The sequence below is a fragment of the Bos indicus x Bos taurus genome, chromosome 17, assembly GCF_003369695.1.
Source record: "Bos indicus x Bos taurus breed Angus x Brahman F1 hybrid chromosome 17, Bos_hybrid_MaternalHap_v2.0, whole genome shotgun sequence".
Taxonomy (NCBI): domain Eukaryota; kingdom Metazoa; phylum Chordata; class Mammalia; order Artiodactyla; family Bovidae; genus Bos; species Bos indicus x Bos taurus.
In genome coordinates this window covers 21,773,517-21,798,322 of record NC_040092.1, presented here as the reverse complement: position 1 = coordinate 21,798,322, position 24,806 = coordinate 21,773,517, and the positions used below count along the sequence as shown (strand labels likewise).

The following is a 24,806-nucleotide window of genomic DNA, read 5'->3' as shown; positions in this document are numbered from 1 at the left end:
CTGTCAATGCAGGAGAAGCGCGTTTGATCCCTGGGTGGGGAAGATTCCCCCGGAGAAGGAAATGGCAACCCACTCCAGTATTCTTGCCTGGAAAATCCCATGGACAGAGGAGGCTGGTGGGCTATAGTCCACGGGGTCACAGAGAGTCGGACACGACTGAGGGAGTAAACAGTAGGGACCAGGCATGCTTCCTGATTCAGACTTTCTCTTTCAGATGCTGGCAGGAGGGAATGGAGAGGGGTGGGGGGTTGGAGAAGATAGTGACTTTATCAACGTGCAAATCTATTTTATTTGGAGGCTGGAGGGAGGGGCAATGACTGAGAAATATCCTTCTGTACTCAGGAATGCCTTGTATGAGTGGAAAGATGGAAAGGATTATTTTTTCCCATCCAGAGATAGTCTGGTTCTCTGGAGGGGTTCCCTCAACGTTGTGGACATAAGAGCCATTTGGGGAATATGTTTTTACCCATCAGGGGTTAGAGTGGGTAGAGGAGACCCCAGCAGATGGGCACTTCACCTGGGACATGCACCTTCTTGAATGGGACCAGGGAGAGGGGGATTAGAAGGGATTCCTGGGGGTCCAGGAAGGGCTAGCCCCTCACTGTGCTTGTTGCCGCAGGTCACCGGAATCCCCATGAACTGCTCTGTGAAGCTGCAGCTGAGCCTCTTCGTTAAGTCTGTGAAAGGCATCGGGTGAGTGGGGTCTGTGAGCAGGGGCTGCCTTGCGGTTGAGAGATCGGGGACTCAGGGAGACTCTGGCCTTGTTCTTGGGAACTCAAGTCTGGGGAGGGATGTGGGATTTGGTCCCTGCCCCTTGAACTCCTAAGGAGAATCTTAGCTCTGAGCTGAGTCCAGACCACATCCTGACACCCTTGCCTTTTCTCTGTTGACGTTTGTCCCCCGTTAGTCAGAATATTCTATCCAAGCTGTTTCTCCCTTGACAGGGTAGCAAAAATTAAAACCGTGTTTGAAAATGGAAACTTGGCCAACCTCATTCTCTAGTGAGACCATTCACCTGAGGGGGGAGAGGTGTTTTTTTATGTTTTTAATTGCAGTGTAGTTGCCTTACAATGTTGCTTTGTTTCTGCCGTACAGCAGAGTGACTCAGCTCTGTGTGTGCGTTCATCCCCTCTTCCTTGGGTTTCCTTCCCGTTCAGGTCGCCGTGGAGCACTGAGTACAGTTCCCTGCGCTGTAAAGCAGGTTCTCACTAGTTATCTATTTTACACATAGTATCCATTGTATTTATGTCAATCCCAATCTCCCAACTGATTCCAGCTCCCTTCCCTCCTTGGAATCCATACGTTTGTTCTCTAATGTTTGTGTCTCTATTTCTGCTTTTCAAATAGATTCATCTGTCCCATCTTTTTAGATTCCATATATAAGTGTTAATATACAACATTTGTGTTTCTCTTTCTTATTTCATTCTGTGTGACTGTCTCTAGGCCCATCCGTGTCTCTGCAAACTGCACAATTTCATTCCTTTTTATGACTGAGTAATATTCCAATATATATATATATATATATATATATATATATATATATACACACACACACACACACACACACACAGCACATCTTTATCCATTCTTCTATTGACGAACATTTGGGTTGCTTCTGTGTCTTGGCTGCAGTGAGCACTGGGGTGCATGTATCTTTTTGAATTACGGTTTTCTCTGGGTATATACCCAAGAGTGGGCTTGCTGGGTCATATGGTAGACAGGAGAAATTTTTTAAGCACAGGTTTTCTTTTTCTGTTTTTTTGTTTTTCCAGTAACAGCTTCATCAAGATTTAATTCACACGGTACCAAACTCACCCTTTAAGAACATACAGTGCAGTAGGATATTCACAGAGTTGGACGACATCACCACAGTCCATTTTGAAACTTTTCCATCAACCCACAGAAGAAACCCTGCACCGTTAGCCGTCACTCCCCACTTCCCTCAGCCTCAGGCAACCCTTAATTTACTTACCATTTCTCTGGATTTACCCATTTGGGCCATCTTATGTGAACAGAGTTGTATGTGACTGGCTTCTTTCACTTAGCCTGGGGTTCTCAGGGCTCATCCATGTTGTAGCAGGTGTCAGCACTTCAGTCCATCTTACTGCTGAATAATATGCCATTGCCTGGCAAGACCGTGCTTTTATTCATCAACTGATAGACATTTGGGCTGTTTCTGCTCTTTGGCCGTTATGAATAATGCTGCTCTAAATCTTTAAAAAAGTTTGTGTCTTTCGTTTTTGGCTGTGCTACGTCTTTATTACTGTGTTCAGGCTTTCTCTGGTTGCAGCGGGCAGGGGCTACTCTCTGGTTGCGTTGCACAGACTTCTCGTTGCGGTGGCTTCTCTCGTTGTGGAGGACAGGCTCTAGGCTCACAGGCTCAGTAGTTGGGGTGTACCGGCTTAGTTGCCCCTTGGCACGTCAAGTCTTCCTGGACCAGGGATGGGACCTGGGTCCCCGGCATTGGCAGGCAGATTCTTAACCACTGGACCACCAGAGAAGTCCTGCTCTGAATATTTATGCCTGAGTATGTGGATGTATGTTTTCATTTCTCTTGGGTAGATAGATATCTTACAGCAGAATTGCTGGGTCCTCTGGTGGCCCTATGTTTAACCGTTTGAGGAACCGTCAGACTGTTATCCAGGGCGGCTACACTATTTCACACTCCCACCAGCAGCGTGGGAGGGTGCCAGCATCTCCATGTCTTCGCCAACTCTTGCTATAACATCACTATAGCACAGAGCTGGTGGCTCAGATGGGAATGAATCTTGCCTGCAATGCTGGAGACCCGGGTTCGATCCCTGGGTTAGGAAGATCTCCTGGAGTAGGAAATGGCAACTCACTCCAGTATTCTGGCCTGGAGAATTCCATGGACAGAGAGCCTGGTGGGCTACAGTCCATGGGATGGCAAAGAGTTGGACACAACTGAGCAACTTTCACTCACTCATTCAGGATAGAGCCGGGTGAGGGAGCATGCTGATTGGTTGTTCTGTCAGGGTCTGTACTTAGTGTGTTTGAAATAGTTCCATTAAAAAAAAAAAAAAAATCCTTCAGAAAGATTCCTGGGCTGCAGGAATGTGAGCATCTGTTTGGCTTTGTGAGATGTCTTTCAGCTGGAAAGAATAATAACACTTTGAGTGCACTGGGGATCATTCGTATAGCTCATCTGCACTCCTCTGCTGGCTTTTTTTTTTTTTTTAATTCAATTAATTAGTTTTTAATTTTTTTGGCTTTGCTAAGTCTTCGTTGCTGTCTCGTTGAGGTGCACAGGCTTCTCGTTGCAGTCACTTAGCTTGTTGTAGAGTTCGGGCTCTAGAGGGCAGACTCAGTAGTTGTGGTGTGCTGGCTTAGTTGCTCGACAGCAAGTGGAATGTTCCCGACCAGGGATTGAACCTGTGTCGCCTGCTTTGGCCGGTGGATTCTTAACCACTGGACCGCCAACAAGTCCAAGCTTTCCATCTTTACCTTTTGAGTCTGCTCAGAGAGTTTGTTCCTGAAGTGTTTGTGGCTGGTGAGACAGCCCCATGTTGGGCCTTAGGCGTCTGCTGCTCAGGCTGGAGTTCCGGAGGGCCCCCCATCACTCAATGCCTGGTCTGCTAACTTCATGCTCAGGGCGGGCAGGTGACTAGGACAGAGGAACCGGACAGGCTGGGTGGGGACGGGCCAAGGGCCAGTCTCTGTAGAGCACCAGGGGCCTCGGGCTCAGTGTGGCCACATCCGATGCATTTGCAAACGCAGGTTTCAGAATCTGGATTTTAACACCTCAGTTTCACCTGTTGAGAGTTCATTCTGACAAATGTTGCCCAAGCCAGCGGTCAGTCTCTCTGGGTGGCTGGATTCTGCTTGTTGGTGGCCACACACTGCTACTTTGATCTCTCTGGGGCTCTGTGTCCCCAGCTGTTCAGAGCTGCTGTGGGCTGGGGTGGTGGTCTCAAAGATGGTGTTTATCAACATCCCTGAGGGCTGTTGAGGAACCAGTGTGGGCAAAGTCTAGAAACACAGCTGTTCCAGAAACAGAGCCATCAAGCTGTGACTTCTCCGAGGAACTTCTGTGCTGTTTGGTCACAAGATAGAGGCACGAGGGTTGCACGGTCTGTGCATTTAATTGACATCAGTTCTTAGAAACTCAGATGAAAGAGGCCAAAGTGAAGGTGGACCCCCCTTGTATTTCTAGAATGTTTTCCATGTCTGTCTCCTCTGCAGGTGATACTGTGTAAATTCATTTCACTACCCAGCACTCTCCTTAATAAGTGATCTTTGAGAATTGTGATTGAGGATTTGGGCCTTTTGTGCCGACTCTAGTGCCTGTCCCCCTAGTGGGTTCCATCTCCCCTCCAGCTGTGCCTTCTTTAAGCAGACTCAGGAAGGTGAAGTTACGGAATATTTGTTTGTTCTCTTGTTTCCTGGCATTTAACAGCTGCATGCTCAGTCGCTAGGTCATGTCTGACTCTTTAGAACACTGTGGACTTTAACCCTCCAGGTTCCTCTGTCCATGCAGTTTTCCAGGCAAGAGTACTGGAATGTATTGCCATTTCCTCTTCCAGGGGATCTTCCCAACCCAAGGGTTAAACCTGTGTCTCCTGAGTCTCCTGTACTGGCAGGCAAATTCTTTACCATGGAACCACCCACCTGGAAAGCCATTTAACAACTAGACAACAGTAATAAACACTGAACACTTTCTATATGCTGGGTATTTTTCATGTATCCACATTCAGTCCTCACTAGAACCCTGTGGGGAATTCATTATAATCCCCATTTTTCAGAGGAAGCACAGAGAGGGTAAGGGGCATGCCCGAGGTCACACAGCTTGTTGGTAACTGACTGTGTCGGGGGTTCCCAGGACCACTGTCAGGTTCGATGATTCACTGGGAAGACTCGGCTGTGATTTATTATATAGAAAATATTCAAAACATAACCAGCAAAGGGGACAGGCTCACAGGGTGAAGTCTGGGGGAACCAGACAGAGGCTTCTAGAGCCCTCTCTTAGGGGAGTCACATAGGACATGTTTCCTCCTCCCAGTGATGAGTTGTGATATGTGTGAAGTGTCCCCTACCAGGGATGCCCAGTAGAAACTCTTCCCAGGGGATGTTTACTGGGGGCTGGTCACATCGGCGCTTTCTGCCTGGTATGCACCCAAATTCCAGACTCCCTGAAGGAAAGCAGGGGATCAGCATAAACCACATTGTTTGTTAGCTGGGTACATTGCCATCCTGCAAAAAACTGGCATTCTGTTTCAAAGAGGAAGAAATGCACATCAGCTAGGTCCCTGGCAGCACCTACCACATAGAAGACATGAAGTTTTCATTTAAAAAGATATTGTCAGATTGTCAGGTTGCTTCCCGTCAGGAGATACCCATTCCTCAAGACCACGCCGATATAGTCGTTGTAGAATCACAGGTCCAGAGCTGTCTGACCTGAGGCACCCTGACAAAACTTCTCACTTGCTTGATCTCCCTTATTTCCAGACAAACTGGGAACATCCAGCCAGTGGTCCTGCCGCTAATGTGGTTCGAAGAGGTAAGGCTGCCTCCCTCTCCCTGGGTATCAGGTACCTGTGGTCATGGTGTCTGATGCCTCAGTGAGGAGCTGATGTGGGCATTTGAGGCAAGAGGCTGTGTGTGGTGGGGAGGCGGGACTGGGTGGCTGGACTCTGTGATGCAGAACAGTCTATTAGAAATTTCGCCCTCTCCAAGCACCTTATGTCAATCACGCCACTGGACTGAAAGGCTCACTTGAGATGAGAAAGACGAAGCTGCCTGAGATTGTAAAGTCCCTGGTCAGGGTATAAAATAATTTTGCTAATGCATGTGACCACTTCTCCAAAGATGAAGGGAAGTTCGTTTTCAGTGTGTCAGCTTTTTATTGAACTTCCTTTTCTCCCAGCTTTTCAAGATTCCTTCTGGCTTAGTTCATTTTAATTCAGGGTGAGCTAACAGCCGGAACAGACAGTCTCCAAATGTCAAATTCGCTTCCTGCTCACATCACAGTCTGATGGAGGGGGGAGGTGGAGCTCTGCTCCATGCAGACATTTGGGGACATCTGGGCTCCTTCCATCGTTTGGTCCTGACCTTTCGGAGATCCTCAGAATCCATTTCCATTCAGTAAATTGGCAAAGAGATGGAGAGAATCACATGGGAGCCAGGCGTGGAAATTGTAACATCCTTGTGCCCACATCCCATTGGCCAGAAGAAGTCACATGGGCCTGCCTAGCTGCAAGGGAGTCTGGGAAATATAGTCCTGTTGTGTGGCCCTGGAGGACATAGAGGCTGGCTAATGGCATGCTTTGGCCAGTGGTCATGGGATGGGGAAGGGATAGAGTGGCATCTGCACCCTCAGCTTATAGCATGTGGCCCTAGTCGATCTGTTTGTCCTTCTTCCCCAGAGTGGAGCAATGGAGGGTGAGACCCTTGAGACGTTCTATATCCAGCTGGTGTTGATGCCCAAAGTGCTACACTATGCCCAGTATGTGCTCCTTGCCCTGGGCTGCGTCCTACTGCTCATCCCCATCATCTACCAAATCCGGAGCCAAGTAAGTAGTGGTCAGAGCATGGCCTGGGCTGAGTGGTCCCTTGCTTGCCTGCTTGGGGGAAGGAGGGGCTTAAATCAGATTCCCCAACTGTCCCTTCCTGCTGTGCCCATGGACACAGCCTGCACCCTCAGCCTGCACCCACTTCGAGCAGCAGTCCTAGGTCTCTACTTGGGCTGGGGAGCCATCCATCACTGCATCCTTGCCTTTCCTGCACCTTCTGTTACCACTTCTCTGCCTGTTCTGGGAGGCTAGGGGGCCCAACTTTAGAGGCACTGCAGTGGTTTTGGATCATGAGACCTGGTACTCGAATGGTTTGTTCATCTAGTCAGCAGCTGCTGGCTGCCAGGTTCTGGCAGGTACAGCGCGTACAACAGTGAACAAGACAGTTCCTGTTGATGGGCATGCGGGGACCAGCATTCTAGTTGGAAAGACAGGTGGGAGTCAAGTAACTAAACAGAAGAAGTGATTTCACCAATGATAAAGATGATAGAGAATGTGATGGGCTCAGGGCAGTGCTGTCCAGGACAGATACCACACGAGCCACATGTGTGATTTTAAATTTAAATGTTCTAATAGCCACGTTAGGTAAAAGGGAATTAATTTCAATCATATCTTTTATTTAACCTGGATATATCCAAAAGATTACCATTTCAATCTGCAATCAATATAAAAAAATTAAGTACTTTTGCATTATGTTTTTGAGTGCAGTCTTTGGAATCGGTGTGTATTTGACACTTACAGCAGATCTTGATTGGGACTCACCCCATTTCAAAGCCTCCACAGCCACATTTGGCTGCTAGACTGGGCGCCACAGTATCCAGGGAGGTTGGGGACAGTGATAGCAATAATGTCAGAAGAGGTTTCTCTGAAGAGGTTGAATTTAGGCTTAGATGTGAATGCTCAGCACAGAGTCATGGAAAGACTGCTGCAGGTGGAGGAATGGCCAGTGCAAAGGCCCTGAGGCAGGAATGGGTGGGGCTGTATTGGAGGATCCTGCCACACTAGATTGGCTGTAGGGGCAGCAGGGGAGGTGGTATCTCAGAGGCAGAGGTAGGTCATTCCTGGCCCTGTAACTCAGGGTGAGCGGCTTGGAACTGATTCCAAGGGATGACTGGAAGCTTTTAACTCATTATTGACTGGGGAATTTTTGCAGAAACAAATGCCTGTAGCCGGCGATTTTTATTTTGGCCAGCCAAAAATTAATTCTGTTATTTGACTGTGTGTAGGTTATTGCAATCAGTAGTTACCCCTGACACACCTGTACAGTCTTCTCATTTTCATGAAATGTTGTCTTCAACCCACTCCTCTGTAGAAACAAAGGAGCATTCTCTAGCATCGTGAGTTCTGTTTTCACTTTCTGCATCAAAATCAATCACTAAGGTTTTTGTCTCTTTGTTGGTCTAATATTCACATTGTCTGAATCAGAACTATGTTCTGTCTTCTGAGACACTAGTATATATGTTGTGCAGACAGTCAGAGAAAGTATCTGCCTAAAATTCACCAAAAAATTATTCTTCACTCAAAATTTCACAATGTGTCATTTTGGGGAAAATTTTACGTTTATAATATAAACAGGATTGGAACAAAAACCTTAATGAAGCAAACCGTGAGTGATAATGACAATCATAAGCTGTATAATGAGCCCTTAATCAATTTTAAGCTCTAACAACTTCGCATGGTGATGTTAATTGTATTAACGTGTTTTTTTTTTTTTTAAACATGTTAATTCACTCTCTAAAAACATGTTGATACGCCTCTGGTCAATAATAGGTTTAAGGAGAGGAGTGACTGGGTCGGTTGACATGTGGCAACTATTAATAGACCTTCCAATGAGAAAGCAGAAGCAGGGGGACCAGTGGGGAGGCCCAGGTGAGCTAGGATACTCTGGCTTGGACCAGAATGGGAGCAAGTATTCAGGAACAAGAGCCCTGAAGAACCAGTCCTGGGGCATCTGCCATTCAAAGTCTGGAAGAAGATCAGGGGACAACAAATACCCCCTTTCTTTTTTTCTTTTCTTTCTTCCTTGGTCTTTTTTTCCCTCTGCCTTGCGGCAGGGCATGCAGGCTCTTAGTTCCCCAACCAGGGATTGAACCTCTGCCCCCTGCAGTGGAAGCACATAGTCTTAACCTCTGGACTGCCATGGAAGTCCCAAGGAAAACCCCTTTCTGATTTGGCATCATTCAGGAATTCATTCATGGCATTAACTGACACTTTCACAGCTTATTTTGAGGGGACACTGCACAGTTTGGGGGGTACAGACCTGAATAGGATGTGAGGTCTGGAGACCAGGGGGCTTTAGGCAGGTTACTGCCATCACATGGTGACAAGGGTCCCCAGGGCAGAGGACTTGGGTGAGTAGCTAGCTGGTAGACAGTGGACACCACTCAGTGGCAGAGTCTTGCAAGGCCATATTGAATCCATGAACCAGAAACCCCCCTGTGGGGCCCCCCCCTCCAAGTTTTCCTGGAGCCCCAGGCCTGGGCCTCGGAGGGGGGTTGCCCAGCTTCTCTGCTGCCCCCTCGGGCCACCTGCAACACCCGCTTTCTTGCTTTAGCTTTGGCAAACAGCCTTTTCTCTTTTGCCTTTTTCTCGGAGGCAGATTGCATGCTTGCTTGCTTGTTGGTAGCTGGGGCGATATTAAACCTTTCCAGGCTCTTAACCTGGGCTTTCAGACCTTTATCACCATTTCTCTTCCAAATTCCCCATCCTTCGGGGGAAAAGGTTTGCACTGATGTGAGGGTACCAGGGCCTCTGGTGTCTTGAGCCCCCAATGAACGTTGGGGACCCTGTCCTCTGTCACTGTCCCAGCCAGAGCAGAAGGGAACTCCCAATGGTGTTTGGAATGAATTATGCTGGAGGACAGAGGGGACCAGAGGCCCTAGCCCCCAGTCTGTGGATGACTCCCCAGGCCCAGCATCACCGTGCGTTTCCAGGAGTGAAGACATACACAGCCACACAGGCGGGGGGTGGGGGTGAGGTGGACGCGGCCAGGGGAAGCAGCTGGTGAGGGCGGGGCCAGACAGCCCCCGCCCTCTGTCCCCTCTGTCTCTCTCCTAATGGTCTATTAGAAGGGGAAGGGGGAGGAGACTGAGGATGCAGGATGTGAACACTTCCCTGCTTCATCCCCCATCCTTGTCCCCCAAGTCCCATAAGATTATTCATCCTTTCTATTAATTATGGTGAGGCTCCCTCCCCGCAGGTTATAGTGGAGGCCCAATCAATGAAATTTATCCCATTGTGTGTTTTGGACAGAGGAGCCTGGCAGGCTACAGTCTATGAGGTCGCAAAGAGCTGGACACAGCTGAATGACAAACACGTGTAATTTTTGGTTTAGCAAGGGTTAGGCCTTTTGTGTTTTTATATATTTCCCCTGGGGGAAAAAAAAAAGAATGGCACGTCGTTAAACTCAACATATTTTAATTTCTCTTCAAAGATGTTTTTTTTGTTCAAGTCATTCTTAAAAAAAAAATTATTTTAAACAGAAACACCTCTGTTTCTGGTCTATTTAAAATGCCACCTGCTGGCTCAGTCAGTACAGCATGAAATTCTCCACATGCCACTTGCTCACCTCTCTGAGACTAGGCTGAGCCGCCATGAGCACCATAGCCCATCTGCCCTGCTCAACTTGGCCTAAATTCTCAGGCCGAAAGACCCTTTTTAGTTTGCCCATCTGACCAAATGTGTTTCCTGAAGATGCTGGTGTACGTGTCTTGGGTGAAGGGCACTATCACTTCCCAGATCTCCCAACTGCAAATCATTAATGGTGGTTGGACGTGAAAGTTCTGTACCCCACCCTCTGCTTTTTGAAGAACCCTGCAAATTGAAGAAACCTATAAAACCCGTGTGTGTTCAGCTGCGACGGCAACTATAAATTAGCTTGGTTATCTTCTAGGAGAAATGCTATTTATTTTGGATTAGTTTTAAAAAGGGCTCAAAGGATAAGGAGGCCGTTCAGGCCTATTCTGAATTCCTGATGACATCAGCTCCCAAGGGAACTGTACTGCAAGAAGCAAGACTGTAGGTGGGTACCAGGTAATGCCCCCCCACTCCCCACCTCCTCCCGTAGTGAGTAGAACTCTGGCACCCTTAAAGGCTTTGGATCTCATCCATCTCTTCAGCCTGCACTTCACCTGTCTACAGACTGAAAATGTGTACTTTGCTGTCTTCTTACATTCTGAGTGATCCCAGATGTGGTAGGGGATGGAGGGCGATTAGTAGGGCTGGTGTCTTATTTTCAAGTTTGTCTTAAAAAGGCAGGATCGAGGTTTAGGTCAGCTGCTTCTCAGACTTCCGGTGCAATTGACTCTTCTGGGGAAGTCTGCTAAAAATGAAGATCTGAGGACATTCTTCTAAACCTCCTGAAATAGAATCATGGACAGGCCCCAGGAATGTGTTATTTTAATCCCCTGGTGACTCAGTGGTAAAGAATCCGCCTGCCAGTGCAGGAGACGTGGGTTTGATCCCTGGGTTGGGAAGATCCCCTGAAGAAGGAAATGGCATCCTGCTCCAGCATTCTTGCCTGGGAAAACCCCATGGACAGAGGAGCCTGGTGGGCTACCGTCCATGGGGCCGCAAAGAGTTAGACACGACTAAGCGCACACGAACCAAGGGGATTATGAGTAGATTGGTCTATTTATTTATTTTTGGCTGCGCCCTGCGGAGTGTAGGATCTTAGTTCCCCAACCAGAAATCGAACCCACATCCCTGTATTGGAGGCGTGGAGTCTTAGCCACTGGACTGCCAGGGAAGTCCCTGATACAGATTGGTTTAAGTGAATCTGGGATGACTGACCAAGGAAGAAACAATTTAGGCATCACCTGGGCACCCACTATATATCCAGGACTCAGTCTGAAGGTAGGATTGCCAGATTGAGCAAAAACAAACCAAAAAAACTCCCAAGAAATAACAGCAGCAAAGAGATGCTCAGTTAAATGTGAATTTTAGGTAAACAGTGAATGATTTTTTGCCTAAGTGTGTCCCATGCAATTGTCGGGACACGCTTATATTGAAAACCTGTTCGTTGGTTACCTGAAATTCACATTTAACGAGCTGCCCTCCCTGTATCTGACAACCTACCTGCAGAAGAAGTAGGCTGGTGCCTTGTGGGTTCACCTTCCTCTGGGCTGTGTTCCTTTAGGTCTGAGGTCTTAGGAGAGCTAAGTCCAGCCGGGGGAGGTGACAGGCAGAGCTCTTAGCCCTACTGTTGGGGTTTGGGCAGCAGTGAGTCAGTCGCACTATGGTTGTGCCTCTGATCATAGCTGTTATTTTGGTTTCTGAAAAATGTGCCGCCCTCGCCAGCTTCTTGGGCTGTGCCTGCCCGGGTTTAAATAGCTTTCTTCAGAGCTAAGCCTGAGGACGAGTCGACAGCCCTTCTCTTTGGGGCCAGTTGGCTGCTCCAGTTTGCTTCGACTGCCAGGGTTGGAGGAGGAGAGAAAACGGAACACGCCAAGTGCTGGCGTGGGTGTGTTTGCTGGCAGGCGCTGCCAGTCCCTGCGAGGAGCAGAAGGGAGGGACAGCTGTGTCCCCAGCCAGATTCTGGGGGGCTCCTCCTGCCGATCTGGGGATAAGAGAGCCCGACCACGTCAGGGCTGAGTGTTAAGGGGGTGTCCTCCTGAGCTTGGGAGCAGGACATCCTAGCCAGAGATGGGTACCCCGCTTTCCTTCCTCTCTCCCAGAATTCCTCTGGGACGCCTTCTTAGGTACAGTTTGGCCCCTTGGATACCCCTCCCCCTTCCAGCCAAAATTCCCTTCTGCAGAAACTTGTTTGGTGTTCTGGGGGTGTAAGGGTGAGGTCTTCCTAGAAGGGTGTTACTGGCTTTTAGCAAAGATAGAGCTGGTGATTGTGAGGTCTCAGCCCTGTGGCTATGCCTCCCTGGACGCAGCCAGGATATCCTGCCCACCACTCCCTGCCCCGCCCCCCTCCAAAAAAAATCCACACCAAACATTGGAGTCTCCTCTTGACTTTACCAACAGAATTCAAGCTTCAAGTTATCAGGGAAGGCTTTTTTTTTTTTTTTTTTTTTTTAATCTTTTGCCCATACCACACAGCATGTGGGATCTTAGTTCCCTGACCAGGAATCGAACCTGCGCCCCCTACATTGGCAGTATGGTCTTATGGACCACCAGGGAAGTCCCAGAGAAGTTTTTGATTAAAGAGGTTCTATTGCCTTGCCTTCTGGAAGGCTGAGCCCAGATGAGACCCCTATCCCCAGTCATGTGTGCTTGGGGAAGGCAGTGTCCTGTTCATGCTGTTTTAGGGGGCCAGGCAGGCACCTGAGAAGTTGCTAGTGGTCCAGAAGACCTAGAATCCCTTCAGGGAAGCCTCTAACCTTTTTTGAACACCTGGGGGAGATCCCACACCTTGCCTTGCACTTGGGCATGGGGTGGCCTTTAGCTGCTAGCCCAGAAAGATGTCTTTATGTGAGTAAGAAAAATACAGCCCCTCTGCGCAGACATGGCCTGCTTTAGGACTGAAGGTTTAGAACACAGAATACAACCCATGTATAGCCCCCTTGGCTGAGTGCCTTTGTACAGTGATCAACCTGGACAACTGTACTAGGCAGCCCTGCAGGGCATGTTCCTGGATCTTTCTTACCTTCTTATGAGTCTCATTATTTCCAAGTCCTCATTCCTCAGTTAAAGGACAGTGTTAGGGAACAGGAGGAGGAGGAGGAATCTGTCTCAGGTTCTGCTTCCTTGAGGGTTTGTTACATGTGTCTTTCTTGAAAAAGCAGTTTCCCCTTTTCACTTAAAAAAAAAAATTAATTGGAAGCTAATTACTTTACAGTGTTGTGGTGGGTTTTGCCATACATTCACATGAATCACCCATAGGTGTACATGTGTTCCCCATCCTGACCCTCCCTCCCACCTCCCTCCCCAATCCCATCTCTCAGGGTCATCCCAGTGCACCAGCCCCGAGCACCCTGCCTCATGCATTGAACCTGGACTGGCGATCTGTTTCACATATGATAGTATACATGTTTCAGTGCTATTCTCTCAAATCATCCCACCCTTGCCTTCTCCCACAGAGTCCAACAGTCTGTTCTTTACATCTGTGTCTCTTTTGCTGTCTTGCATATAGGGTCATCGTTACCATCTTTCTAAATTCCATATATATGGGTTAATATACTGTATTGGTGTTTTTCTTTCTGACTTACTTCACTCTGTATAATAGGCTCCAGTTTCATCCACCTCATTAGAACTGATCACTTTTGAGCGAGGCTGTCTCCAGTCTTAGTTCTTTGGATCCACATTGCTGAGAATCTGCCCTCCACCCACCACCCCGACTATCGCCTGCTGTCTGTATGTGGGAGTGTGGGTCAGCGGGGGGCACTGGTCTTGTTCTGACACCGTGCCCCCACCACCTCCCCTCCTTGCTCCTGGCTGGAATGTGGCTCAGTCTGGGTAGCCTGAGATCAGTCCCACAGGAGAGGAGCCGGGAGTTTCACCTTCCCCTTGGTCCTGCCCAGAGTGGAGTTTGATTTTTCCCCACCCCACAGTGAAGCAGACCTCTGGGCTTTGTGCGCAAGGTCCAAGCGGGCAGGGGTTTTGGGGGTTTTCCAGCCACAGCTGCTGGGCAAGAAGGCATCTCTCTCCATTCTTCAAGGGGAATGAAGATAGAAGGCTTAGGGGGATGAAAAGTTACCCCCAGTTTTTATTATCACAGCTTACCTTTAATTTTTTTTTTTTTGTTGGAGTATGATTGCTTTACTATGTTGTGCCAGTATCTGCTGTACAACCAAGTGACTCATCTATATGCATGCATATATCCCCTCCCTCCTGAGCTTCCCTCCCACACCCCCGTCTCACCCCTCACCCGTCTAGGTCAGCACAGAGCCCCGAACTGAGCTCTCTGTGTTATGCAGCAGCTTCCCACTGGCTATCTGTTTTACATATGGCAGTGCCCACATCGGTCCTGGTGTCCCAGCTCGGCCCGCCCTCCCCTTCCCCTGGGTCCGCATGTCTGCTCCCTGCATCTGCTTCTCTATTCTTGCCCTGCAAATACGTTCATCTGTTCCATTTTTTTTCTAGATTCTACATACATGCGTTCATATACGATATTTGTTTTTCTCTCTGACTTACTTCACTCTGTATAACCAGCTCTAGGTCCATCCATGTCTCTTTAATTTCATGAAATTTCCTTAAATTGTGAAATTAGAAAAAAAAAGTAAAGCTAGATGAACGACACCGAGTTCCCTCTCACCCAGACTCAGCAGCATTAATTGTTCACATCTTGTCCCAGTTCTCCATTTCACTGTGTGCCCTTTGCCCCCACCCCACCAAGCCCCACAGCCCCTCCCCCTATCCCAAGACAGTCATTTCTAGGAATTTGGTGTGTGCCTGTTTTCCCCTTCTAAATCTGTATCCATGAGCAACAGATCAGTTTTTGAAACATCTCTGGAGGACATGCTATGTGAATCACTCTGCAGCTGGCTTTCCCTTTCTCGATTTTCTGTTTGTGACAGCTGTGTAGGTTGACTACCACTTTGCGACTCTATGTTTTTGATGCATTATGATATCAGTGGACGTTTAGGCGGTTTCCAATTTTCCTGTGTCGACAGTATTGCTTATATAAGCCCTGAATACCTTGCTCTGCCCTTTTCTCTGTATTAGGCGAGTCCCTTTGGACCTCAGTTTCCCCATCTCTAAAATGGGGTGAGAGCAGGGCGGGATGGTGTTTCATGAGATGGGGAGACCCTTGCAGTTGCGGCCCAGGAGTCTGTAGGTCACTCCAGTCTTTTCTCATCTCAGGCTTGATTGGTGGGGACTGCTGATGGGGACTCCCAGGGGGGTTTCCATTCTGGTGGAGGATGTGAAGGGGCGGGGTGGGTTGTGGGCGGGGCTTGGCGTGGGCGGGGCTTGGTGGCCGGCCTTAGTGATGCAGCGTGCCCTGCCTTTTCTCCACAGGGTTCCAAAGATGCCATCAGCCAGCCCTGTCTGGCCACTCAGCCAGACCAACTTCCCAGCCCCTACACCCCGCTTCTTCAGGACTCGCTCCGTGGACAGCCCACCAGTCCCAAAGTCTGAGCCCCCCACCTCCTGCACATTGCACGCACGCGCGCACACACACACACACACACACACACACACACACACATGCCCCTGGCACGTGTCCACATGTGTGCACAGGTGTGTGCAAATACTCAGGGATGGAGCCGCTGCTGAGAGACTTGGGGGAAAGACTGGTCAACAAGGACTGTTCTGGAAACTTCTCTCCAAGTAATCCACAGGCCTGACCGTAGGTGCTATGGGCATGGGGTCCCCTAGCCCAGGCTCTTAGTGACTCACGTCACCTCTCCCCAGCGGCCCGCTCCATCTGTGAAACACTGCAGCCCCTTCCTGGTGGCTCATCCATGCAGGACAGGGCATTTGCCCTGAGAGGCCGCCACTGTCCCCAAATCCAGCCTAGGAGTGCTGACTTCTTGTGCCTGAACCTGGTGGGCAAGGTTTTGTGGTTCAGCACCCAGCCCGGACCAAAGCTGTAGCCACTGGACAGCCATCTGGGCCTCAGAAACGGAGATGCATCCTAAACCCCCTGCAGGATCATGGGTTTGGGTGTGCGGGTCCCTTCCCTCCAGCCTAAACTGACATCATCCTGTATACTGAGCTGGTCACTTCCTGACTGGGGTGGCAGGAGGCTGTGCCCTGAGCTGCCCCCCACCAAGGTCTGCAGCTACCAGGTGCCAGGGCAGAGGTAGAGAGGCTCCGTCCGGGACGTCAGCCTGGGTGTCTGGTCAGGAGACCCATCCGTCTGGGACTCCTGGTCTCTGGGACAAGCCTCTGTCTCTTTTCTACTGGAAGAAAAACTGAATATCATCTTTTAAAAATAATTCACAATTGAAGTAATAAACCTTTTTAAAAAGTGATTGCCTGAGTCTGTAACAGCCTGTTTATGGGAGGCTGGGTTGGCGAGGGGGTGCGGTTCCTTTGGAAGTTCTAGGCTCTTCTCGAGTGCTAAGTCACTTCAGTTGTGTCTGACTCTGTGCGATCCTATGGACTGTGGCCTGCCAGGCTCCTCTGGCCCATGGGGCTTCCCAGGCAAGAATACTAGAGCGGCTTGCCATCTCCTCCTCCAGGAGGTCTTCCCAACCCAGGGATCGAACCTGCATCTCTTGCATCCCCTGCTTTGGCAGGCGGGTTCTTTACCACTAGCGCCATCTGGGAAGCCCCAGGCTCTTTTTAGCCAGTATCTCATTTCTCGTTACTGCCATGAGTGCCTCTCAGAGACTGGGCTGCAGGCCTGCCTTTCCACTGTTTTAAGAATTCCAACTTGTGTATATTTAACATTTTATATAAATTCTGCATGAATTCAGTTCCCCTTAAGAAAGAATAGCATCCATGTGAACCATTATCCCCACCCCATCTTTTGACCCACCTTTTGATTTTTGAGTAGAATTCCCTCATAGGTACGTACCACAGGTTTCCAACCATTTGTGAGTTGAAGGACATTTCACATATGTCCTGTTTTTGGTGATTATGCATAGAAAGATGCTACAAACACAAAAATACAGGTTTTTGTGTGAACATATATTTGTTCTTTTCCTTCTTTTTTTTTTTTTTTTTGCTCTTGTGATCTTAGTTCCCCAACCAGGGATTGAACTGGGGCCCACAGCAGGGGAAGCACAGAGTCCTAACTACTGGACCACCCGGGAATTCCCGATTTTCATTTCTCTTAAGGAAAATAGGTAGGCATGAGAGTGCTAGGTCACATGGTAACACATAAGTTTGTGTTTAACCTTTTTCACAGTAGCTGCGCCGTTCTACATTCCCACCATCTAGGTATACCTTGGTACTTCCGGGTTTTTTAAAAATCATTATCATTTGTAGTGGTATCACATTTTTTTGTGATTTTTATTTGCATGGAAGTACATTTGCTAATGAGATGGTGGTTTCCTCTTCACTCTCAGCTAATTTATGTATCCATGAATGACTGCGACTGCCAGAATGGGACCAATTTTGTCATCAATCCTATTCTTGTTTTGCATAAGTGCAGAGAAGCCTTGTTTACATGAATAAATAGCTGGAAGTAGAAGGAATATTCTGATAGCAGAGTCACTCAATTCTTTTATTTACATTTTTTTATTTTTAAAAGATGAGGGTATTTTTATTTTAGATTAGAGCACAGTTGATTAGCAATGCTGTGTTAGTTTTAGGTGTACAGCACAGTGACTCAGTTATACACACACATACACGCATTTTTTTTTCCCAAATTATTTTTCCATGTAGATCATTAAGAGTATTGAGCAGAGTTCCTCATGCTATACAGGAGGTCCTTCACTCAATTTTTAGACTGCTGAGTAATGGGCAAAAATAGGGTGGTGATCTATCATCCAAAAAGTATTTTTAGTGATCTATCAACTGACACCTCCATCTGACCTTTCTTCACATTCGTAGAAGGCTACAAAGTGGAAACCACCGACTTGCAAAAGGGTTACACAGTCTTTTAGATCAGTTCTCGAAACCAGTATTTGAGAGTGTGCCTCTGGTGGGGGCTGAATGGCCGGGAAGGGCTGCACCTGCCTGCTTCAGAGTGAGGAGCTTGTGAAGGGGCCCAGGGAAGAGAGCTTGCTGCCTGCTTCTGGGGAGACTCACAGGTGACAAGTGTTCCTCAGCTTGAGTTTGAGGACCACTGAGAAGACTGCTGACTTCCCCGTGTCCAAGCCTCATCACAGACACTTGCAACTTTTGCGTTCAGCCCTGCATGCTCATGAAGGAAAAAAGAGACAGTCTCCACAAACCATTCTGCCGTGTGTGTGTGTGTGTGTGTGTGTGTGTGTCCCCAAGTGATCACAGGATGGAAGAGGTGAATTAAGCCTCCAGGCATATCATTATGTGAACGTCTTGCTTCTGAATATCTTGGTAAAGTTCAAGCTAATTTGTTTTTTTGGTACAAGCTTGGTCCTTAAACCCAGCCACTGACTTCATTGAGGATTCAGAGAGGAATTGCCCTCTGGCCTCACAGGGGAAGGATGGGCTTCGAGGCCACCTTAAGAGACACGGCATCAGGCTTTAACACGGCCAGGGCCTCGGGAGTTCTTGGAGTGCCTTTGACTCAGGCTTTATTCCTACCCTCTCACTTTACACTGTAACCCCACCCCGCCTACAATATGGCTTGGCTAACAATATTTTTCTTCAATTTGATCCACTTTTTGACTTAAAAGAAATTTTCTTTAAAAAAATTTGTTCTTTTAAAAAGTTTTATCTGAACTTGTGGGTCCAACAGGCAAGTTATTGTTGTTAGTAGCTTAGTCGTGTCCAGCCCTTTGCGACCCCATGGACCTTAGCCCGCCAGGCTCCTCGTCTGTGGAATTCTCCAGGCAAGAGTACTGGAGTTGGGTTGCCATTCCCTTCTCCAGGGGAGCTTCTGACCCAGGGATCGAACCCGGGTCCCCTGCATTGCAGGCCGACTCTTCACTTTCTGAGCCACCAACAAAGACGTAACTGCGTGGAATCTAAAAAATAAAGCAAACTAGTGAATATAACAAAAAAGAAACAGACTCTTAGATGTGGAGAACAAGCCAGTGGTTACCAGTGGGGAAAGGGAAGCGGGGGAGGGGCATGATAGGGTTAGGGAAGTAGGAGGTACAAACTGTTATGTATAAAAAAAACTAGCTGCAACGATATACTGTACATATAGCCAATATTTGATAATATAGCCAATATTTGATAATAACTATAAATGGAATATAACCTTTAAAAATTGTGAACCACTGTGTTGTACACCTAAAGCTTACATAATATTGTACATCAACGGCACCACAATCGGAAAATATATTAAAAAATACTTAACTATTAAAGCTTAAAGGTGTTCATCCGGGTACCACCAGACCTGCCTAATTCAGGAACTCTATACTGTGCCTTATTGTGTCCTCCACTTCCTCCTCTTACCACTCACTCTGCCTGAGGAATAAGTGTCTGGCTCAGTCCTGGCCATCATCAAAGACTCAATTCCAGCCATGTCCCCTCTTCCAGGAAGCCTCCCTGATCTCTTGTGCTCACTCAGCTCCCCCCTCAACCCCCTGCTTGGGATTCCTGAGTTGCTGTGTCTGTACCTTAGATGATACTAGAATGTTCTAGAATACTGGAAGTCCTAACCCCAGTTACTGGAGTCCCTAAACCCCGAGAGCCTGTAATGTAAGCCCTGCCACCTCACCAGAAACTAGTTTTAACCAAGATGGTTACTCACATTCCCATGTATTCCTTTGCTCATTCAGATGGTCACTCTTTCAACCAATATTTATGGAGTGTTTGCTACACACTGAGAATGAAGCTATTAGGGTGGTTTTCCTAGTATTTAAAAAAAGAAGAAGAAGAATACCTTCTTGGCAAAGTCAGTGCGGAGCTCAAAAAAACGGGTGGACCCGATTTGTGGGTTCAGGGCTGGGGACCCTGCGTTCAACCCTCCAATTCCAGAGCCCCTGGGGTCTCTCACCTGGAGGAGGCTCTGGCAGCCTGGTCCATCTGGGTACCACGCTTGTCCTGTGCGGTCCCTTCCTCAAGCAAGCCCTGAGAGGCCCTCCTGAAATGTAAACTATCACCACACTCATCTTTTGTTTAAATCCTTACTGGGTTTTTCCCCACCTGGAGGGTCAATCCCCTTCTCGCAGGCTGATAGGAAAATCCTTCCCCTTTTCAGGCTGTGATGCTGGGCTTCTGGGCAATTACAGGTTTGGCCACTGGAGGGCGAGCTGCGCACACAGGTGGTTAGGAGGTCTGGGTTCTCATTCTCAGAGGTGCTGAGATCACCTCTTAAATTCCTTACAATGAAAGGGGAGAAATGCAGGGGTCACTGCCGGGAGCCGGCATATTGCATATTGAGTGCATATTGCATATTGAGTGCAGCACTTTCCACAGCATCATCTTTCAGGATCTGGAATAGCTCAGCTGGAAGTCTATCACTGCCAGGAGCCAGCGTGAGGAGCTCCGCCCATGGCAAAGGTCATGAGGAAGGAGGCTCGGCCTACGCAAAGGCGGGCTCGAGCCTCAGGAGTCCCCCTGGAAGTTCTTGAGCATCTACCTCCAAAACCAGAGTCTGCCTACTTTCTGCTTTGTGCTTTCACCTACACCTCTGACTTTACGGGGGGCTGTCCCCCATGACCTCTCTCTGAAAAAAGAGTTAGCTTACAGCTCCAGTTAATAATTCCTGGGTGTGACAGTGTTTAACCTACAAACTCCTTTGGCAATCCTCTAGCCTGCCTGAATAGGTTTTTCCGGCCAGATGTGATTGTTCAGAGCCTCCCAACTGTGAGAGGCAGGAGATGTTCTAAACTGTCTAAACACAGATTCCTTTGAGTAGTTAAAAGATTGATTAGAAATTGTATTGGTGAAGGGTTTTTCACTTATTGGGCCAATGTTTGCTGCTAAGTCTCCATACTCCTTGCCTACTGTGTCCTTGGCAGTGTATTGATTGATACAATGGGTGTATAGAAATGTAAGTAGTAGCCTCAATGTTTATAACCTTGGACCCTTGAGTTAATTCTTTTCTTGATTGAGCCCACCTCACCTTTGCCCTATAGGAATGCAGCTTTGTCCAATGCTTTTTTGGAGGCTGGTGCCTGACTTTGGAATAATCACCTTTAGAGAAAAATAAGTTTCTTAAAATGTTAACAGGCCTCCTGGCCAGAAGATGATGTAAATCACCTGAACTTTTGCATATGATAAGTTTGAAAGCCTGGCTTCGAGTAGAACCAGGAACTGCTGTCCTTGCATGACTCCACCCCTTCCCCCATTATCCTCTATGCACAACTTAAGGTATAAAAACTACTGTGGAAAATAAAGTGCGGGCCTTGTTCACCGAAACTTGGTCTCCCCATGTTGCTCTCTTTCTCAAATTCTGGCTGAGTCTCCATCTGGAGCGCGGAACCCACCATGCTTGCTAATTATGCCTGGGCTTCTAAGATCTGACCAGGGAGGCCTCAGTGTCTCCTCTCCTTCGGGAGAACGGAAGGACGCCTGCGGCCTACGTAAGTGGTGCAAACTTCTTGTCTTGAAGTTTTATTGGTCTCCCACATAAACCAAACTACTCAGCCTCTTTTCTCCACTGAATTTTCCTACTGAGCTATCCTCATTCTATTACTCTTTATATCTTTGATAAATATTTATAAATAAATAGGTCGCCGACGCCATCCCTGCTTCGAATACCCTGGATCAGCCGGGGCTGGACCTCGGCAGGTCACAGTCTGGCTTCAGAAACTTGCAACCTCCAGAAATTTCATTTTATGCCTCAGTTTCAGTCGCTCAGTCGTGTCCGACTCTGTGACCCCATGGTCTGCAGCATGCCAGGCATCCCTGTCCATCACCAGCTCCTGGAGCTTGCTCAAACTCATGTCCGTGGAGTCGGTGATGCCATCCAACCATCTCATCCTCTGTCGTCCCCTTCTCCTCCTACCTTCAATCTTTTCCAGCATCAGGGTCTTTTCCAGTGAGTCAGTTCTTTGCATCAGGTGGTCAAAGTATTGGAGTTTCAGCTTCAGCATCAGTCCTTCCAATGAATACTCAGGGTTGATTTCCTTTAGGATTGACTGGTTGGATCTCCTTGTAGTCCAAGGGACTCTCAAGAGTCTTCTCCAACACCACAGTTCAAAAGCATCAATTCTTCATCACTGAGCCTTCTTTATGGTCCAACTCACATCATACAAGACAACTGGAAAAACCATATTTTCTGGGAAGCGATTCCTTAATATTCTTCAGATTTTCAAAGGGGTCTTGACCTCCAAGTTTCCTCTGAGCAAGAGTGAGACTCCTAAAATAAAACTAGGTTCATGGGATATTCATGCTTCCTTAACATGAAGAGGAAAGGGCTCTGATCTTGGAGGCAGGTCACCCGCACACGAGTTCAGTTGTACCCGTTGCTGGGCAGCCTTGGAGAACTGTAACCTCTCTGAACCTTGAGTTTCCTGCCCTTGTGAGTAAAGATTGTTGCTCTATGAATTCCTGAGAAGCCTTATGAAGGTGGAATAGAAATGAATGTGTGAACATACAGGGTCCAGGACTATTGTGAAAGATCTCAGCTACTGAGCCTCCAGCAAGCATTTATTAGATACCTACTGTGTGCAGAGCACTGGGCGGGCACTGAGAGGGAGTCTCTCTCAAAGGGCTATGTAGATGGATACATTCATTCAGCTAATATTTTCTGGGTGCTAACTGTGTGTCAGGTGCTTGAGTACACACACTGGGAGTTGTCTTGCTTGGAGATGCTGACACAGAGACTCCTGGCCAAGGGGTGTCCCAGGAAGGCAAACTGGGGTCCAGCAGCCAGAGAGGGTAGTTTTTCAAGGAAGACCAGCAGGCACTGGGCTTTGGGGGGAAAGTACCCAGAAGCCAGGGGGAACACAGAAACAGTCAAAAGGGATCTGTTTGGATCTGTGAGAGTACCAGTGCTATCTGCCTCAGAAACACAGCAGTTGGGGGCTTCCCTAGCGGTAAATAGATAAGAATCCACCTGCCAATGCAGGGGACACAGGTGTGACACCTGGTCGGGAAGATTCCACCTGCTGTGCGGCAAATAAGCACACGCACCACGACTACTGAGTCCCTGCACCCTAGAGCCTGTGCTCTGCAAAGAGAAGCCCTGCTCGCCTGCGACTAGAGAAAGCCAGCGAGGAAGACCCAGGCCAATCACAAACTGTGTGTGTGTGTGTGTGTGTGTGTGTGTGTGTGTGTGTGTGTGTGTGTGTATGGTGGTGGACAAAGCAGGAGAGGTCCCTGCCCCGTGGTTTATATTCTAGTGGGGGCGACAGTGAACAAGTAAGTGAGTAAGATAACACCAGAAGTGACAGGTGCCAGGAAAGAAGTAAAACAGATGACATGAGGAGAGGAAGTGTTTGTTGTGTGTGGGGGGGGCAGGAGTGCTACTTAGATGAGAAGGGTGCTACTTAGATGTGCTCTGAGAAGGGCTATTTATGCTGTTTCCCAAAGGATTTGAAGGAAAAAGAGCCCTTTAAGAATCGAGAAGGTCTGCACGTGCAAAGGTCCTGAGGTAGCAGCAGACAGACAGGAAATGAATGGGGCGTGGCTGGAGTGTACCCAACACAGAGGCAGAGGAGGCTGTAGAACTGGGCGGGGGCTAAATCCGGCAGGGCCCTGGAGTTTGGATTTTAAGTATAGTGGGAGTCATTGGAGCGTTTTAAGCTGGGCAGCAAGGTGATCGCTGATTGGCTGTGTGGGGAATTACGGTGGGGGCACAGGTGGGTGAAGAGATAGGTGGCAGGAGGCACGCTACAGTTTATAAAACCTCCCTTTCCCCCCTGCCCTTGCCATGGAACACTCAGAGCACTCGTGGAGTGGCCGGGGCAGGAGAATCAGGCCGGATTTACCAGTGGGGAAACTGAAACACATTCCTTACTTCGTCTTTTTTGCTTCCTGGGTGATCCCTTGAGGGGAGGCCGTCTGCCTTTGGCTCTTCACTCTCAAGGTCTTGCCCTTGCAGTTTGATCTTTTTTTGTGTGTGTAAGCATTTAATCACGCTCTGCCTCCCTCCTTAGACTCTAAGCTCCTGAGGGCATGTACTTGGTCTGTAGGGGGTACCAGCTGTATTCCTGGAGTCTGGCACAGTGCCTGGCAGGAAAGTGGGTGCGCAAAGGCTTTGTGGAATAAACGAACGATGGGGGAGTGGTGAACGTAAGAGATGTGATTGAGGGAGGGCAGAGTGCAGAGCCCGCGCACGCCAAGCTGCCTCGCTCTGCACCCCTCCCTTCTCTCTCCCATCCCCACCTTGTGTTGAAGCCCCAGAGCCCGCCCAGGGCCCCGCCAGATGCTGGAAGTGCAGACGTTGGCCACCAGGGGGCGCCATGGGCCCGCCCTCTGAAGGGCAGCTCCTGGTTATGTATTCAAAGACCTGGGCTCAACTTGGGCCTTTCTGGCAGTCGAGAGGGGCCTGAGCCACGTCCGTTTTTTGTTTTCTGTTTTTGTTTTTTCATTCAAGAGTGGAAAAAAAAAAAAAAAGAAGAAAGATCGACAGATTAGCGCTGCATAACCTGTGCTCCTTGTGTTTCTCCATTGTACATATTAAGAGTTTCTACACATAAAAAATGCTCTGCAGTATTCTCGTGTGAAGTTACAGGGTCTGTAAAGTTATTAATTAGCAATGTCCACAGAGGGCCGGATTGGCTGACGGGTAATAACTATGATTCTTTCAATCTGGGTGGCCCGGGTTCCAGGACAGTGCCTTCAACCTGGTCTGGAGAGTGGCTCCTGGTGGCTCCAGGCCTCATGGCTGACCACCCCCCCACCTCCACCCCGCCCCACCAGAGATGGGCCTGAGCCTCACTCAAATCG

The 24,806-nt window shown here is 48.4% G+C and overlaps 1 protein-coding gene across 3 annotated transcripts in view; it reads left to right on the top strand.

Moving 5' to 3' along the window:
* The window catches only part of SCARB1 (scavenger receptor class B member 1), a 93,489-nt gene extending 77,093 nt beyond the window's left edge, over nt 1–16,396 (top strand). For 2 of the 3 annotated variants that reach the window (XM_027567033.1, XM_027567035.1), the window contains exons 9-13: nt 620–693; nt 5,467–5,518; nt 6,384–6,530; nt 10,423–10,551; nt 15,438–16,396. In XM_027567033.1, coding sequence (XP_027422834.1) covers nt 620–693; nt 5,467–5,518; nt 6,384–6,530; nt 10,423–10,551 — 402 coding nt within the window. In that variant the 3' untranslated portion in view covers nt 15,438–16,396. The remainder of the gene's footprint in view (nt 1–619; nt 694–5,466; nt 5,519–6,383; nt 6,531–10,422; nt 10,552–15,437) is intronic. The other variant, XM_027567034.1, reaches the window with a different exon arrangement.
* The last annotated feature ends 8,410 nt before the right edge of the window (nt 16,397–24,806 follow it).